At 47.7% G+C, this 18,514-nt stretch overlaps 1 protein-coding gene and 1 long non-coding RNA gene across 3 annotated transcripts in view; one reads left to right on the top strand and one right to left on the bottom strand.

Moving 5' to 3' along the window:
- Itpr2 (inositol 1,4,5-trisphosphate receptor, type 2) overlaps positions 1-18,514 on the top strand; it is a 377,779-nt gene that overhangs the window by 336,676 nt on the left and 22,589 nt on the right. For both annotated transcript variants that reach the window (XM_087659437.1, NM_031046.4), the window contains 1 exon segment: positions 4,391-4,551. In XM_087659437.1, coding sequence (XP_087515563.1) covers positions 4,391-4,551 — 161 coding nt within the window.
- On the bottom strand, positions 11,808-17,424 carry LOC147995151 (uncharacterized). Its single transcript, XR_015687160.1, has 6 exons — positions 17,335-17,424; positions 16,987-17,202; positions 14,904-15,047; positions 14,642-14,745; positions 14,349-14,467; positions 11,808-13,545 (listed from the first exon to the last, which is right to left on the bottom strand). It is a non-coding gene; the product is annotated as an uncharacterized LOC147995151 (long non-coding RNA).

The raw sequence follows: 18,514 nt of genomic DNA, 5'->3' as shown, positions 1-18,514 counted from the left end.
TAATCCAAATTTTAATCAGAAATTTTAGAGATAGTTCAGTGTTGTAAAATTATAATAAAATAATGGTTCTATCTTTTACCCCCACTAGGTCCGGCACTAGTACCCCAAGATATCTGGTCGACATCTTAATCTCAGTCAGCAAAGCCTCTCACCCACTTTGCTCCATCCCATATCACACTGCCGATGGCCTCTCTCTGAGCCTGGCAGCAATCTCTCTGCCCATCCAGTCCCCAAGGCAGACTGCCACCATGCCAGAAATATACATCCCAATTCCGTGGCACCTTAGTGTCCCAGCTGCCACATACTCTCTTAAACTTAATTCGCCACATGAAAGAACACACAACACGATAACCTCTGATCCAATTGATAAGATATAATTGCCCACCTAGACATACAAAGCCCTGTACACATCTGTCCCTTAAGAGTATTCCTCTTCCCTCAAACTTTTCTCCCGCTCATCCTTCCTTTTCATCCAATGACAGGCCTCGTTCTATCTTGTACCTCCCTTCACCTGTATGGCAATCCTACAGCTCAGTGGGCAAGGTTCCAAGTATGAGAGCCTAGTGCAGCCGCCACAGGTTAACTCCAACCTCGTGGGGGACAGAGGCATGAGCATCTGGAGGTTGCTAGCTGCCTGTTTATTTCCAGCTTCGTTATGAGACCCTGACTCAAGTGAACGAGTCAGAGAGTGACAGAGAAGCACACACTCGTGCACTGGCACACACGCCCATGGGTACAAACACATGAGTGCATGGTCATCACACGGTCCATATGGAATTCAGCTGTGACTAGCTAGACATCTATATTTTATCTGACATATATTTTACTTAAAGTTTATGTAAGCCCTTCTTGCGGGCTATTGGGCAGGGCTGCTGCAAGGGCCGTAGCCAAGGAGAGTCATCATTGGTCAGACTTTCCAAGTCATTCTAGTGTCTGTGCTGAGAGAGGAGGGCTCGGGGGACGCAGGCAGGTCCAGGCAGCCAGTGAGATGACCCACATATAAGGGACGGCATCAGCAGATGTTCAACATAGACATGAATTTGTGTTAAAGGAAGAAACAGGTATTTCAGTGTGCATTGGGTATGGCGTATTTGGGAAGCAGAGAGATGCCAGGATGATTCCCAGGCCTGTGTTGTAGACAACAATGAAGTGGCCGCTAAATAAAGAGAGGGAGGTTGTGGGGAGCAAGGGGACAGGAACGCACTGCGGTATTGGTCAGGTGAAAGGAGGCACAGTTGGAAGTTATACCGTCTTCATTAAAAACATCCAGTAATGCAATTTAAAAAGTCAACTCGTCCATGGGGACGGATATCTTAAAATGTTTTTCTTTTGTGACTTCACGCCTAAGTGGCGTTTGAAACATGCTCCAGAGGAGTAGTAGCCAGGATTGGAAATTCAGTTTGCTCACCCCTTCCCCGATATCTGAACAGCTAAGGCGAACCCAACCCTGACATCTCGTCCCCACGCTGGTAAGACTCAGTTTCCCACAGACGTTTCTCTTCGGCCCCATTCGCTTTCTCTAATAAGCTTCTTAGCTTCTAAAGGAAAATCTGACTTCTCAGATTCTTCCCACAATTCTGCCAGAAGCTGGAAACGTGGCCCTGTGTGCTGGCTGGTTCTGTCTCAACTCGAAGTAAGGTAGAGTCTGAGAGGGGGGAACCTCACCTTAAAAAAAAAAAAGTCTCCATAAGACTGGGCTGTAGGCAAGCCTGCAGGGCGTTTTCTTAATTAGTGATCGGTGTGGAAGGCCGAGCCCATTGCGGGTGGTGCCACCCCTGGGCTGGTGGCCCTGGGTTCTATAAGAAAGCAGTGTGAGCCAGCCAGTGAGCAGCACCCGTCTTGACCTCTGCATCAGCTTCTGCCTCCAGGTTCTTGCCCTGACTTCCTTCGACGACGGACAGTGAGGTGGAAACCAAGTAAACTCTTTCCTCCGTAGCTTGCTTTCCATCATGGTGGTCTACCACAGCAGTAGGGTTACTAAGTAGGACATGAATGTGTTTGGGGGAGGACTGTAGAAGGGCTTTGGAACTTTGACCTACAAAAGCCACTCGGTGTTGAGAGCACAGGGGGAAGTTCTGTGGGAGCTTGGAAGACAAAAATGTTGAACTCAACGCAGAAGATGGAGGCCTGGCTCATGGCATTTCAAAGGGAAGTTCAAAGACTATCAAGGCCATTTGTTACTTGAATTGAGGCGCTGTGGTTCTGGTTAGCTGGGGTGGGAGCATCAGCCGTGATTTGCAGGAGACCGGCACAGCTGAAGTGGAACCCTTGCTTTGCTGACAAGGGATGCTGGCTAGTTGGAGCTGAGAAATAAGCGGTGACTAGGAATGATCTGCATCACTCAGGTGATCTCTTCTGGGAAGTATTTCACGAGTGTCAGCACACAGAAGCTGTGTTCCAGAGGTGGCTGAGGTTGTACCTTGTCTTGGCAGCCAAAATTGCTGGCCTAAGAGTCACCGAGGTGCTACTACTTTTGAAGGCGGGAAGGGGTCATGTAAAGCAGCTGAGGCTTGACACTGGGTGAGCATGCTGGTGGTGAAGGTGCAGCCTCAGTAGCAGTTGAAGGCCCAGTATCAAAGGGTTATGAAGAGAAGAGCACCATGGGCACCATGAAGAGAGCCCAGGAGAAGCTATTGGTGAAAGTAAGACCCAGTTGCAGCAGAAAGCTCCAGCATTTTGGAGATGTCAGCAGCATGGGATGACCACCAAGAACAGCAGCAGCAGTGTGGTGGAGCCTGCCCAAGCTTAGAAGGCAAGTTATATGTGCTGCAGAGGGCGGAGCTAGGTAAGTGACCCAAGCCCCTTAGAGGAGCCCAGAAGATCATGAATGAGTCCCAGATACTGAGTTATTTTTACTGTTGGAGTTTGATTTTGCTTTGATCCGATCGTGACTGTGCTCTGACTCTTCCCTCTTGAAATAAAGTATTTAGCTTATTTTTTTTTAATCTTATAGGAGCCCATCTACACTTGAGAGACTTTGAAATTTTTTTTTTAAAAAAGGCTGGACTTTAAAGTATTTGAATTTGTAAGGCTGTGGGACTTTTAAGTTTGTGAAATGTTTTATATATTGTGGTGTTTATATTAGTTAATGTGTGATATTGGGGATGAACGATAAAGGTTATGACTTTACAGTGAGGTGTTTGTGTGTCAAGGTGACAAGGGATCAATTATGCTGGCTAGTTTTATGTTAACTTGGGACAAGCTGAAAGGAACCTCAATTAAGAAAATGCCTTCGTAAGATTGGGCTGTAGGCAAGTCTGTAGGGCATTTTCTTAATGAGTTATTGATGGGAAGGGCCCAGGTCATTGTAGGTGGGGTCATCCCTAGGCTGGGGGTCCTAGGTTCTATCAAGAAAGTAGGCTGAGAAAGCCAATAAGCAGCTCCCCTATGGCTTCTATATCAGCAGCTGCCTCCAGGTCTCTGTTCTGGTTGAGTTCTCTCCTTGGCTTCCCTCAATAGTGAACTTTGGTGTGGAAGTATAAGCCAGACAACCCCTTTCTTTCCTCCCTAACTTGCTTTTGGCCATGGTGTTTCTTCACAGCAGTAGTGAACTCTAAGGAGAACTCCCTGAACTGAAATGGCCACCCATCCCCAACTTCCCCAAGTATGGTGGTCTAGGGGCCCAGAGGAGTGCCATTGTCCCTGCACAATGGCTGTCTCTGATGGAAGGCTCTGACTGGTTGCAAGTGACTCTGAAGACACCGTTCAGCTACTTTCCCTTAACCCAAGGCCTAAATAGAAAGGAATCCATTTTGTTGTTCTGCCACAATGAGCCAGTAGTCTTTTTAATTTTTTTTATTTTTAAAATCTTTGTGTGTGTGTGTGTGTGTGTGTGTGTGTTCGTGCCCATGTGTGCGCACGCACTCGTGTGTGTGCTTGTGCACCAGTTGTGTGAGTACAGACATACATGTGCCAGAATACATACATGTGCACATCAGAGAACAACTTTGGAGTCACTTCCTGCCTTCCCCCTTGTTTTGAGGCAGGGTCTCTTATGTGTTTCTGAAGCCTGTGAGCTTCCAGGCAACTCTCCTGTCTCTGCCTCCCATCTCACAGGAGGCATGATAGTATTACAAAATCATGCTACTGAACTGGACCTTTCACAGATTCTAGGGATCAAACTCAGATCACCTGGCTTGGGTGGTGAATGCTTCCAGCTCTTGAATCCTGGTCTCCCAAGCCTATTAACCACAGACCTTTGGTCGAGGGCTTTTGTACATTGTTGCTTTCAATTATAACAACATTTTAAAGTGGCATGCTTCCCCAGAAGACAGGTTCGTTGTTGATTTTCAATAATGGCTGTGTCTGATTTTTATGCTAAGGAGTCCTGATTAAAAGAAAAATTACATGCCCTGATCCCAAGCCTCCTGATGTTTGCTGTGTTTTGCAGGCTTGGAGAGGGACAAGTTTGATAACAAGACGGTGTCCTTTGAGGAGCACATCAAGTCAGAGCACAACATGTGGCATTACTTGTACTTCATCGTCCTGGTGAAGGTGAAGGACCCAACAGAATACACAGGGCCTGAGAGCTACGTGGCTCAGATGATCACAGTGAGTAAGGCTGCTTTGGCTGGTCCTCATTCCCAAGCTATGACTGTATCACAGCTCAGAGGCCTTTAGTGTCCATCTATCCCCTGCCCTCCTCTCAAGCAAGAAGTGTTCTAGCTCTGGGTTTTTGTGAGCCTTTAAATAGGCCTGTCAATCACTGGAGAATTTCCACATTTCTGACGTCATCCTTCTTATCTAAACAAATCTGTCCCTGATGCGTACATAGCATCTTTCCAGTGGTAATCTGTGTAGTGGAGAGCTTCTGGTTGATGTCTTTGACCCCTGACCCCTAAACCCTGGTCCCAAGCTTCCTGAGATTCTTAATCATCAATGGATCCCATCACTGCATCTCCCAAGTCCCAAATCTGGAACCTTGACATTGTCACTTGCAAACACAAGAATCAAGAGATTTCTTGAGTTTCCAGAACTAATAATTCAAGAAGTCCTGTGTTTGGGAACGCTGCCGGTGTTCTATGGGAGCTGGTGGGAGAGTGCCGGCTTCTGTCATTAGAGGACATCTGACTAGCCCTTTGGCTCAGTCCTAGGAGTAGTGTTTTGTCAGCACCTGTGTGTGAGAGACAGGTAAATAGTGTGGTAAGGCAAGCAGGGTAAGGAGAAGAAAGTAAGGAAAGAGGTTAGGGAGAGTGTTTCTAGACTTGACCCTGAGGGAGTGGGTCACTTATTTAAAGAAACAAAGACACGATACTGGTCACAGCCTATCCTTCTGTCCATCATCCACCCATCTGTCTATCCATCCACCGATCATCTAATCCAATCCATTCATCCATCCAATCTATCCATCTACCTATCATCTATATATTCAACAATCCATCCATCTTCTACCCACCTATGTGCATGTATATGTGTGTACACACACACACACACACACACACACACACACACACACACACTTTCCATCCCTCGATGTATCCATCCATCTGTCCATCTATTTGGGTGATGACTTAGTTAAAGTATAGGTTGGCACAGTGTTGATTTGCCCGCCTGCCTGTCAGTACCCATATGTCTCCAGAAGGTTATGTACAAATTGGCCTTTCTGACTTCTTCATTTTGGATGTCCAATTGTGGTTACCACCTCTGCATTCTTCCTTGGACATGGACAGAATCAAGGGATGTGTCTCTTTCCCCACATTTACCCTTCTTTCCTCTTTCTCTTCTAAATGTGGGGGATATGTAACCAGTACCCTTAGGCACTTGCCCATGGATGCAGTTACACATCCTAGATAGCATTTGTGGGGAACGTTTCCATCCACTCGTTAGGAGAAAACGCATCTAAGGTGCAGAACTTACAGATGCCCCCCACACCCTCTGGCTGTTATCTCAACAATTAAGTACATTGAATAATTTTGTGTTTATTTGGCTCCCATGAAGTCTTTTGCATTGAAAGATTTCAGAGAATGCAGTGCAAAGGATGAGACACCCCTCTTCCATAGAACTCAGTGCAAAGGATGAGATACCCCTCTTCCGTAGAGCTCAGTGCAAAGGGTGAGACACTCCTCTTCTGTAGAACTCAGTGCAAAGGGTGAGACACACCTCTTCCGTAGAACTCAGAGCTCAAGTGTGAGGAACCACCAACTGAACATGAATGTGCCAGGTCTGCCCAGTCAGGGGATGAGAATCTGTAGGGGCTGAAAGTCATAGAGTGATATTCAGTGTGGAAAGCTGATGGGAGGTATGTGTCTGTGTGTCCTGGAGAATGATAAATATACAAGGCAGGATTCATTCTGTCTATTTGTCCTAGGCTTGTTGTATCTCTGTGTTCTGGAGAGTAGTAAATACACACAGAGATCTGATTGTGTCTGTGTCCTGGGGAATGATAGATACACAGGTCAGACCTTATTCTGTCTGTCTTAGACTTATTGTATCTTACGTGTCCTGATAAGTGAAACACAGGGTAGGGCTGTGCAGATGGGGTTTGTCTACTCAATCCACGAGTTCCTGAAAGGAGTGGCTAGAATGGAAGTGAGTCACTCAGACCCTCAGAGATATCAGTTTCCACCATCACTGTGACAAGTACTTGAAAGACCTTGGAAGAAAGATGTGGGGGGTTGGGGTGCATGAGTCCATGCACTCACCCGTGGTAGGGGTTTGTATGTGTGTCGGTGTATGTGCACATGTAGAGGCCAGAAGTTGGCACCAGGCATCTCATTGTGTCACTGTACATTGTATTTGTCTTTCATCAAACGTAGGTGTGGGGGTTTGAATGAGAACAGCCCCACACGTTCATATGCTTGACTACTGATCTACAGCTGGTGGAACTGTTTTGAGAAGGTTCGGAAGGCGTGGCCTTCCTGTTGGAGGATGTGTGTCACTGAGGTGGGCTTAGGGGTTTCAAAAGCCAGTACCATTCCAAGTTTGCTATCTCTACCTTGTCTTGTGGATCAATATGAGAGTGCTTAGCTACTGTTCCACACCATGACTGCCTGCCTGACTGTGCCTGCCTGCCTGCTGCCGTGCTCCCCACCATGATAGTCATTATGGACTCTAACCCTCAGGTTCCATAGCCCCATAAACCTTTTCTTCTCTAAGTTGCCTTGGCCATGAGGACTTGATCACAGCAACAGAAAAGTGACTATGACCCTAGAGTTTACCATCACAGCTAGATTGGCTGAGTGAGCTCCAAGCACCCACTCATATCCACCCTGTGCCCCTAGCGCTGGAATTGCAGACACACATGCCACCACGCCTGGCTTTTACATAGATGTTAAGGATCCAAGCTTGAGTCCTTGTGCTTTCAAACAGCAAACACTTTGCCTACTGAACCGTCATCTAGAACTGAAAGATTTGTTTTGCTCATGGTTCAGTCCATGACCACCTGCCTGTCTTTGGGACCCAGTGCAAAGCAAGGAATCTTAGCAGTATGACATAGGAGGCTGCTCACCTAATGGCCAACAAGAGCAGAGCTGTCTGCAGCTTGGCCAACAAGAAGCAGAAAGGAACAGGAAGGAGACCAGGCAAGATGGAGACCCTAGGGATATATCCCAGTAACACCTCTTCCAGTGAGACTTCACCTTCCAATAGTCTACTCAGATAGGAAATCCACCAATGTATTAATCCACAGTCACACCCACGTGGGCCCTACCTATCTTTCAGGTGTTTATCAATCCAATCAAATCGACAATCAGGGTCGATCAACACTCAGGGCCTCATTCGTTCCCCAGTCTCACTGTTCACGACTGTGACTCACTTGTAGGAAGTTCTGAGAGATGGCAGAAAAGCCACTTAAGTAGCAAATGTTGGCATCTGAGTGTAGTTTCACCAGTAACAGAAGTCCACTGATGGTCACCACTTATTGCCAAGGAAGTGGTGTGGCCTAGCATGGCGTCAGGGTACAAGCTCGTGGGCAAAGAGAAGATACACCACAGATAGCATCTAGCAATGAGTGCGAGTGAGGTGACACCGTGGGAGGGTGGGGAGAAGGAGGGTCAGACATGCCTGGCACCAGAGCCTGGGCATGGGAGGAAGGTGATGTGTCAGTGGTATAGGCCCCTCTGCTAGGAGAAGAAGTTGTCTGAGGAAGTGGAGATTCATGAATCTTTAGGTCAGTGAAATTTGGGGAACCTCAGCTTTGCTTAGAGGCCCTGGGGCTTGTCAGTGAGTCCTGAACCTACCTACCTCTTACCATCATGTGAAGTGGAGAAACCGCTGCTTTCTCCCCACAGACAATAGTGTGTCCACTCAGGAACCCCTCGGCCCTGCCTGGTACGGTGCACGGCCTGGTGCTCTCAGTGATCTCGTCCCATGCGTTGCTTTGACACGAGGCCTAGATGTGTCATCCAGGTTGTTCTAGAATTCACGATCCTCCTGCCTTCACTCTCTTAGTGCTGGCAATATAGGTCTGTACAGCCACCATCCCTGGCAAGGGTAGGGACTTAAATAGTTCTTACTGTGACAGCCCACAGAGGTCAAAGCCTATAGGTCAGCCTGGCAAGGCAAGTGAAGAGAGGCAGTGTGGAGGGGGGGGGGCAAAGTATGGCTGGAAACCTGCTTAGGAGACTGAAGACAGACACACAACAGATGAGTAAGAAGACAGCAGAGGCTCCAGGGGCAGGACTGGGACGTCAGTGTTGGAGTTCAACAGCCTCAAGAAGCCAGGAGGGAGAGCAGGTGTGAACTCTGGGTTCTGTGAGATGGAAATCTCTCCCTGCAGAGAGATCTACAGTGGAGACCTGACGCCATCGTCAGCCTGGACATTCCAAGCAGATTTTGTCAGGTAATCCCTCTTGAGTGTCTGAGTATCTCAGCTCTTATTCACAGTCCTGTTCATGCCCTCATACGTCAGAGCCTTTTTCCAGAGCATTCCAGGAGAGATAAGGGCCCACGGGCTTAGGCTACAGAAAGTCTTGTCTGCATGACTCTAAGAGAACAGGCTTCTTCCCTGAATTTTTTTTTTTGAACACATAGTATAATTTAATAAAGTAAGGGGCAAAATAATCCTAAAAGATTCCAGAGGAAATCAAGCAAATTAGAAAAACAAAAACAATTAACAATTTTTTAAAAAAATCCAATCAGGAGAAAGTAGTACCTGGTGTCTGTGTCTTTTCTCTTTTAAGATGTTCATTTTTTTTTTTATATTAACTTGAGTATTTCTTATATACATTTCGAGTGTTATTCCCTTTCCCGGTTTCCGGGCAAACATCCCCCTCCCCCCTCCCCTTCCTTATGGGTGTTCCCCTCCCAACCCTCCCCCCATTGCCGCCCTCCCCCCATAGACTAGTTCACTGGGGGTTCAGTCTTAGCAGGACCCAGGGCTTCCCCTTCCACTGGTGCTCTTACTAGGATATTCATTGCTACCTATGGGGTCAGAGTCCAGGGTCAGTCCATGTATAGTCTTTAGGTAGTGGCTTAGTCCCTGGAAGCTCTGGTTGCTTGGCATTTCTTCCCTGAATTTTAATGGATGGGAAGGGGATGGCATATTAGCTTAAGTCCAACGCAAACAAGACAGTTCACGTTGAAGGGTCTTGATTTTGTAAAACTGAATGCCTGTACATTACACATCCGACTCAGAGACTTTGTTACTCCAGGCTTTATGGGGAACAGGGGCAGGGCTTGTGATCCTGACCCTCCAACGGAGAGTCTAGCCCCTGCAATTCCATATCCAAATCCTAATCACAACAAGCTCACAGTGCTTCTCGGGGTTAGAATTAGAAAGCATGCTTGTGCTTCTGTGCCTGACCAGTGACAGAATCTATCTAATTTTAATGAGAACTCCCCTGTCTCAATGAGAACCCTAGAAACATGCTTCTTAATAACCAGGGCATGGACGAAACAGATACTTCTGGGAGGTGGTCAAGGAAGATGTTGGTAGCTCAAGGTCATGTGTGCACATTTTTTCCTGGCAAGCAAACCTTCCTTGGTGATGGGAGGAGTACCACTTGTCACCAGTGTTCCCTGGGGACACGACATGAGAAAGGAAAGCATCCAGGAAAGCCAGGGTTGAGAGGCAGAATTCAGCAAGCTGGGTGAACACGTAGGGACTCCCAGCTTTCCCAGGCAACAGCCTTTGAGCACCATGAATCCTGTTTGCTCTCCCTGCTAACCCAAGGAAAGGGGGTGTCTGAGGAGCAGCGAACAGAACAGAGACTGTTGAAGGAAGTGTGCACGATACCCTCTGTAACAATGGGGGGGGGCATTCTCCCATACTCAATGTCACCTGCAGAGATGAGTTAGGGGCTTCTGATAATTAGCTACTCAATCTGACCAAACATCACAGACCAAACCAGTGCTGGGCATACAAAGAGGTCCCTGTGTATTCGGGGAATCTTATTGATCTCATGGTGCCCTGATGCCACTGTCTGTCCCTCGGACCCATTGGCTGCCTGTCCTGTGACCGTGGCTTTTAGAGGTCACTCAATAGAATATCATCACACTTCTAACCCCCTCTGCTCCTTCAGCTCTTAAATGACAATCACTTCCCACATCTCAGATTTTTTTTTCTTAGCGTGGTCGTCTGTTTTAATGCACATATACACACAAACTGTAAATCCACTGAACTTACACTAGCATGCTGTGGTTCCTTGTTCTGCACACTACTGGGGCAGCTGATACCTGAAACAGGTATAAGAAGCAATTCAGGAGACACGGGCTATCCCCACCATGCTAGCAACTGTGCTAAAGCTTCAGTGTATAGAAGGAGAAGTCGTCATTTCCTCGGGGAAGCTTGAAGCATTTGCTGGTGAATTAAAAAAAAAAACAACCAACAAATGAATGAATGAATGAATAATTTCATTTCAGCCCTCTGCTAGTTGGATATAATTTGTAGAAACATGTGCAAGAGTAGTTATGAAAAGAGGTTGAAATTTGAATTTCTTATCATAAAAGCGCTGTTTCTTCTCCTTAAAACCAGAAGGTGAAGGTGCCACACAGGATTGGCCTCTCCCCCCGAGGTGCTGCAGTTGAGCGCCAGCCTCCCATGTACATCCACAGGAGGATGCCTGACTCCCTCAGCAGGGGAGCAGGAGTGGGCGGGGCTATTGGTTAAACTTGGCCTCAAGAATGGATACCACCGAGAAAGAGTCTCTCACTGTGATAGAATTCACAAAGAGCAACTTAAGAGGGGAAGGGTTTGTGGTGGCTCATGGTTCAGGGAGCTTAGTTTATGGCGCATGGCCTGGTGGTAGTAATAGGTGAGGCCACTCCCTTGGTGAGTCAGGCGCAGAAGGATGCAAGTGCTTAGCTTCTGTCCACCCTTTCCCCTTTATATTCAGTCTGTGGCCTCCGGCCCACAAGGGGGTGACTCACATTAGGGTGGCCCTTCCCTCCTCAAGGAAAGCCCCTCTGGGAATGCACTCACAGACACACCCAGACATGCATCCTCTAGGTGACTCTAAGTCCAGTCGAGCTGAGCCCTCAGAAGTGGCATCGCCTTTTCTGTGAGAAAAAAAACAAAGCTCACCACTTGCCCACCACTGTAGCCACAGGAGGAGCGAGAAAGACTAAGGGCTCTCCACACGATGATTTCAGTCCAGGACTTGAAATCTGGCCTGTTTAGTTAAACCGCATTTGCGAGCAGTAGCCCCCGAGGGCAGGGGACACTTAGGTTCATGGAAGACCTCAAGTTGCCTGAGATTTATGTGTAGCTTGACAGTGCCTTTCCCCAACTGGATTTCCTGCATTAATGTTATGTGTTATAACTATAAAATTACATGTTCTTGCTCCATTCTTTTAATCTACACTGATTATGTAATTGGATCTAATGAAGCCAATTATATAACTGCTTGGTTTTTTTTTTTTTTTTTAGCTAAAACACATTTTAAAGATTGGGGGGGACTTAATAAGACACTTTTGAAAATGTTTCCGTGGCAGGGCAAGCCATGCACTTGCAGTTCAAGACACACAGTTAAGTCAATACACATCCAGACAGCCACCACCTTCGCTGCCCACACTGTAAGCGGAGATGTGTGGCTTCAGCTCCAGAGGGTTGGGGCACGTTGCCAGGGCGGGAGCCCAGTCCATCATCCTTACCTTCTACTTAGCATTCCTATAGGCGGCCATGAACTGCGTCTTTTAACGTGCATCTCTTTATGGTCCCTTGTGCTGGGGCTACTGCGTGTCAGAAGTGCAGTATCCAGCAGTGAGGCTGTCTCCACTGTGGGGATCCTGCACCTCTGTTTTGGTATAATTACAAATGGGTCTGACCAGTTCCCACCTGTCACAGCCCCACGCTGGGCTCCTGGTACTCAGACCCGGGCGACTGCTCCGTTCCCATTGCTAGTCACCCTGGCCAGCCCTGGCCAGCCTGGAACTCTGGTCCCAGCTACCCAGTAATATCAAGACTCAACAAACTGTAACCCAGCAATCAGATTTATATGTTAAATACTCAGTGTATAATACAACCACACAATTAACTTACAACCAATTGCTAAGGATATAAACCGCCCACCTAGATAAGATAAATCTGCCTATAGAAATCCATCCCTTAAGAAATATTCATAACAACCTGTATCTGTGTAGAGATGCATGGCGAGGATCGTTTACGTCTGCCTCCCTGTTGCTTCTCCTTCTCTCCCTCCTCACAAAAACTTTGCCCCCCCCCCCGCCTTATTATTTTACTGTCCAATCATGGCCTTGATCTAACTTGTGCCAGCCCTCACCTGCATAAAGACATCAACCTACACACCTCATACTCTGTATCACAATGCTAAACATGGAGGTAAAAGGATTGAACTTCATAGCAGAAGGGCACTGATTGATTTGATAAGAAACTGCAGGAAGTTGTCAAGAATCCATGGAAGTGGGGTAGTGGCGCCTGCTCTACCTTCACTCTTGAATTTGCCAGTTGATAAAACATGCACAGTGGGTCAGTCAGAACTGGGAACAGACGCCAGTTGAACCATGTAAAGCCCTGGGGGTATCCCACTGTCCCTGGCTGTCCTGGGACAGGCATTTCTGGTGGGGAACACCTTCAGGTCCAGCTCAGGGAAACAGGGAGAAGTGACATCTGCAGAGCTCGAGACAGCGGGTAATTCAACAAGGTGTTCCGAGCTCTTTCAGTATTCACACAGTCCCATTGCTGTGTGCAAGTTAGACGCGGTCTAACGTGTGAGCCATGCCCTTCTGAGGAATTGTAGCGTAGGTTCAATAAAATTGCACACGTCAATGGCCTTGAATCTTCATCAGAACTGTACAGCAGCCAAGGGGGTTCTGAGAGTGCTACCCCCCATTACACATTTGAGCAGATGGGGGTGTTGTGTCCATGATGCACCACCCACGAGAGTAGTCAGTACAAGTCTACTGGTCAGAACCCTGTGTAATAGAGAAGCTCTGCTTTCCCTGCCAGCCCACCCTGTCCTCAGCCCACACAGCAGCACACTCTCTCTGGTACAGAGCAGTGATTTTAAGAATTCAGTCCACAGGGCAGGGAGTAGTCCTGGCCGGGAGACAGGAAGTCAGATGACAGCCCTGCAGTGACAGGGAAGCCTGAGAGGAATCCTAATGGGAAGAGAGAACTGGTTTCCAGCGGCTGGCGAGGGAGCCTCCCTGCAAAGACGAGAAGAATCATAATTGCAGCCAGGACAGTGCAGGCTGTCTCTGTTAATTTGACAAGGATTTTCTGGGCAGCACTCTGCACCGGATCATGATAAACACAAGAGTCAAGCCTCCCCGCCCCCAGGATCTACTCCACAGATTCACAGTCTGGAGAGGGGTAGGACAGACTTGCCAACAACAGCCAGAGAGATCTCAAAACAAGTCACGCATGTCATTGTTCCCCCACAGGAGACCCTCCTGTGGTGCAAAGGATGGAGCTCCTCCCTGGACCTCCCACACAGGCTGACCCCAGCCTGCTTTGCTACTACACTACCGCTATCTTGAAGTTTTTTCTTTTTAGTGCTCTGGCTAGAGGCTTGGCCCTCGTGCACAGGCTGCTGGCCTCACATTTCCCAGCTCTTCAGCCTCACTTGCTTCTGTTATCATCCTCCATCTATTGCTTCCTTCCTTTGGTTCTCACCGCCTTTTGCTATATATATATATGTGTGTGTGTGTGTGTGTGTGTGTGTGTGTGTGTGTGTGTGTGTGTGTGTATGTATGTATATATATGTATGTATTCTCTCTCTCTCTCTCTCTCTCTCTCTCTCTCTCTCTCTCTCTCTCTCTCTCTCTCTTCCTCTCTCTCTTCCTCTCCGGCTCTTGAGACAAGGTCTTACTCTATAGTCCAAGCCTCCAACATGGGCATTTCTGTTAAGCTGTGTCTCATTGTACTTACAACACAAACCACACTAGTATGGTTACATATTTACACAGATGTATTGCTCTCTGGCACATCCCTAGTCCAGAATTGGTACCTGGTATGTAGCAGGCACTTGCATAGGTTTACTGAACAAAATGAACAGAGCAGAGGGCCACTGGAGCAGAGAGGACAGCTCTGCAGATCCTGCATGAGGGAGAGTTCACAGACGAGACCCTGAGGAAAACTGAGCATTAAAAATGAGGATTTTGACAGAAGGGACAGAAACATTCAGGCAGGATATGCAGTTGGGAGGGAGGGAGAGGGAGAGGGAGGGATGGAGGGAGGGACCCAAAGCACATGTCTAAACTCTCAAGGTTGCACATCCACTTGTAAGGTCACTTAAGGCACCTGTCACAGGAAGACTGAGTCTCATTCGAGGTGATCCGTGAATAGGAAGTGAAGCAAAGTCCAACCTTCCCTCCATCCTTCCAAGGCCAATGTCTGTGATTTAACTGAGGCCAAATACACACAAATTGAATATTAAAGGAAAGAGAGATTGAAGTTAAGCTAAGACATCTTCCAGGAGAGGGGGAGGAGGGGAGCATCTTCTGATTCTCCTGTTTGCAGAAATAAAGATTCCTAATACCTAACTTAACAGTCCTAGACGTACCATAAAAATGTCTTGAGATTGCAAGCTTGTCATTTTCAATGTTTGAAAGATGGATCCTCTCAGCAAATCCAAGTAAGCCCTTGTGCATTCCAGGCACTAGGCTAGACGTAGAGTGGCAGGACAAACCCCAATGCTTCCGTTTCCCTTGAGATTGAATTCAAAGAAGAGAGACAGGAAGTAAATAAAAAGCAGTGGTGGGACTGTCCTACACCTGGCAGTGCTGCAGAGCAGAGGGGCTGGCTGCAATGCCCAGGACCTACAGGGAGGCTGGCTGTCTTCAGGTCCGACCTGGGAGCTTGAGGAGATTCTTATAGGTGGGGCTAAAATGGGGGGAGGAGCCTCAGATCTGTCTGAGACTCTGATAGGTGAGATTGGAACTGGGGGGAGGGGCCACAGGTCTGTCTGGGACTCTGATAGGTGAGATTGGAACTGGGGAGGAGGCACAGGTCTGTCTGAGACTCTGATAGGTGAGATTGGAACTGGGGGAGGAGGCACAGGTCTGTCTAGGAAAACAAGATAAAGAGGTCAGGTAGCTAATCTCAACCCAGAAGCCAGAAAGCAAAGGACTTGTGAGCTTGGAGTTTACTCTACCCAGAATATTAAAGAAAAGCCCTTCAGAGAAAGAGGGACAGAGAGATAGAGAGATAGGGAGACAGCAGACAGGGAGAGAGAGAGAGAGAGAGAGAGAGAGAGAGAGAGAGAGAGAGAGAGAGAGAGAGAGAGAGAGAGAGAGAGAGAGAGCACGAGAGCGAGCGCGCGCACCAAAGAGGCAGGGCTGAGATGGGCATCTGAGAAAGCATTTCTGGGGCGACACTGGGTAATGGGGTTAATTCAGTGGGTAATGGCCTTTACTGCCAAATTTGAAGACTTGAGTTCAGTTCCCTTGAAGAAGAATGACTCTTGCATTTTGGCCTCTGAACCCCCTACACACACACACACACACACACACACACACACACACACACACATACAAACATGACCTATAAGAAATAACAAAGCATCTTGGAAACAAGAGTCTAGACAGTCACTTCCCAGCTGCGCGTCTAAGAGGACATGTTGAAGAAGCATCACAGAGGAAGTGGTGCCTTTCGGACAGTGGCGTTGTTTAGTTTTGTAGTCTATGTCGTCTCTGTGTAGTTGGGGTTGCTGAACTATAGAAGAGAGGCTAGAGCTGCAGGGGTGGTAGTGAGGAGATGCGGTCAGCTCATGCTGGCTTCCGGTCTGGGGGCACAGGATCCAAGGAGAAACTGAGGACAAGAGTCTGAAGTCCAAGTGGGAACTGGGAAATGAACTATTATGGGTTGCATGGGAATGCCCCTCTTAGGCCCAAGGGTTTGGACACTTTGTTCCGCTACTGGTGACACTGTTTCGGAAGGTTGTACAGTCTTCTGGAGACAGAGCCTCAGCAGAGGAAGTGGGTCCCTGAGGCCTTGAGGTTTTTAGCCCAGTACTGCTTTTTGTCTGCCCTCTGCTTCCTGTTCTTAGACATCAAGAGTCCCAGCTGCATGATCCTGCCTCTTCTATGGAACTCCGAGCTAAAGTAAACTCTCGCTTCGCCATGGTACTTCTCGCTAGGTTATTGGGTTGATCACAGCTTTGGGGAGGAGACATTGTGTGTACAATCCACAAAGATAACATTTTAGTTTTCTTCACTAGGGTTTCTACAGAATGTCAACAATGACTGCTATGTAGCAGGTACAACATAAAGATTTCTTAGCTAGGAGAGATGGCTCAGAAGTTGTAAGCACTTGCTGCTCTTGGAGAGGACCCAGGTTCTATTCCCAGAACCCACCGTGGCGGCTCACAGCTGTCACAACTCCCATTTTCATAAGAGTGCCCTCTTCTGGCACCAGAACCGCATTCAGTTAACATTTACATACATATATACATACATACATACATACATATACACACATATACACCCATATATATTCTATACATATGCATATTATATATACATATGTATATTATATATTATATATACACATATATATACACTGATACACATAAAATAAAAATGAACAATAAACAACCCCCCCAAAGTATTGATGAACCAGTGATGATAAAGTCATATGTCACTCACATGTCTTGGTGGTTGAAGTCGCAGGTTTTACAAGGCTGCCAGGGAGACTATGTAGAGTGTGTGGAGGAGGGGACACCATCCCTCCAGAAGGGCACTGTGATGACAGTCATGTCAGAAGGGCATTGTTCTGTGTCTGTGCGTCTGCCACCCAGATCCAGCTCCACACGTAGATCCAAGCATTCTCCAGAAGAGTGTAACTGTCATCAGCCAGTGAACCTAGACATGGTCGAGCAGTCAGACACCCTGTGACCCAAGATAATAAGGTGTTCTGGGAAACTAAGCTGCAACCCCAGATGTTCAGAGTAAATGCCCCAGATTTGTTGAGCGTGCAGAGCCCCCATCATTCACCTCCAGCTTACTAAGGGGTGTTTCCGTCTCGCATTCTCAGGGTCCCAGTCAAAAGTGCGCTCTCTCTCTCTCTCTCTCTCTCTCTCTCTCTCTCTCTCTCTCTCTCTCTCTCTCTCCTCCCTCCCTCCCTCCCTGCTGTGCCAAAGTCAAGTCTCATTTCCCAGTTCTGGCCTGCTCATTACTGTAAGATCTTGTTGAATGCTCAGCCGGCTTTCTGGAATAAGAATATTCACATTGTTAGGTCTGATATGTTTTACTCAGAAATGCTGGCTTTCCTCCAGAGAGTAACAGATACTGTCACAGTGTGAGTTGTGGGAAAGCCTCCGGACCCTAGCTGGCTGGCTGGCTGGGGAGCAGGGGTGGGGGTGGGGTGCACAGCTGCATTCCAGGCTGTCAGTCACCCCTCAGACAGTCCTTGAGTTAGGTAAGGTTATCAGGCAGGCTCTTTAACGTAGCTTCTGTGCCAACTAGATCTCTTTAAAACCTTGGAGAAATTAATGCTGACCATTAGAAAAGTGATCCAGCATTTGTGTTTCGGGAGATCGGCCATTTGATACCATGTTTGTGGGCCCTGATGCTCTGAGGTTTCAGAGATGAAGGCGTTTTGAGACGATAGCACTGGAGTTAAGTGACCTCAACCCTCTGTGTCTGCCTCCTCACCTCTAAATGGTGAGTGTTCAGTGTCGTCTTTACTGAGATCCTGTGTAGATTTGCCTGCATCCCCACATCTACTGTGGTAAGCAGTTCACTGCTGTTGCACAAGTGCCTTGCTGCTCCACCCATGCTGAAAAATGTGGTGTAATTCAAACAACACGGCCAGATTGGTCAGATTTAAATGCTACTTTGCATATGCGAAGTATTCTTAGGCCACTCAGTGCCCAACCACTCAAGGACACGCTTCCCAATAAGTAAGCCACCAATGCTCAGCTTTCCTGTGCCGATTAAGGACTGAGCCTCTGTTAACCTGAAAGCCAGGGACGCAGTAAAAGACTGTATTCAAGAGCTCTGGTCCCCCTGAGCCTTCAAGGTGCTAGGACACCTTGTTACCACAATGGCATGGATCGCAAAGAGGCCTGCAGCTTTGCGAAGGGATTCTCCCTGGGGCTTTCCTCTAGCTGCCTTGGATGCGCCAAGCTGTGCTCTCAAGGTCATGAGTCCTGCAGACCCTCATTAGCCCTGC

This window comes from Rattus norvegicus, chromosome 4 (genome assembly GCF_021556685.1).
Source record: "Rattus norvegicus strain SHRSP/BbbUtx chromosome 4, alternate assembly SHRSP_T2T, whole genome shotgun sequence".
In the NCBI taxonomy this organism is placed as follows: Eukaryota; Metazoa; Chordata; class Mammalia; order Rodentia; family Muridae; genus Rattus; species Rattus norvegicus.
Note: the sequence above shows the minus strand (reverse complement) of the source record. Positions and strands in the feature narration are given on the sequence as shown.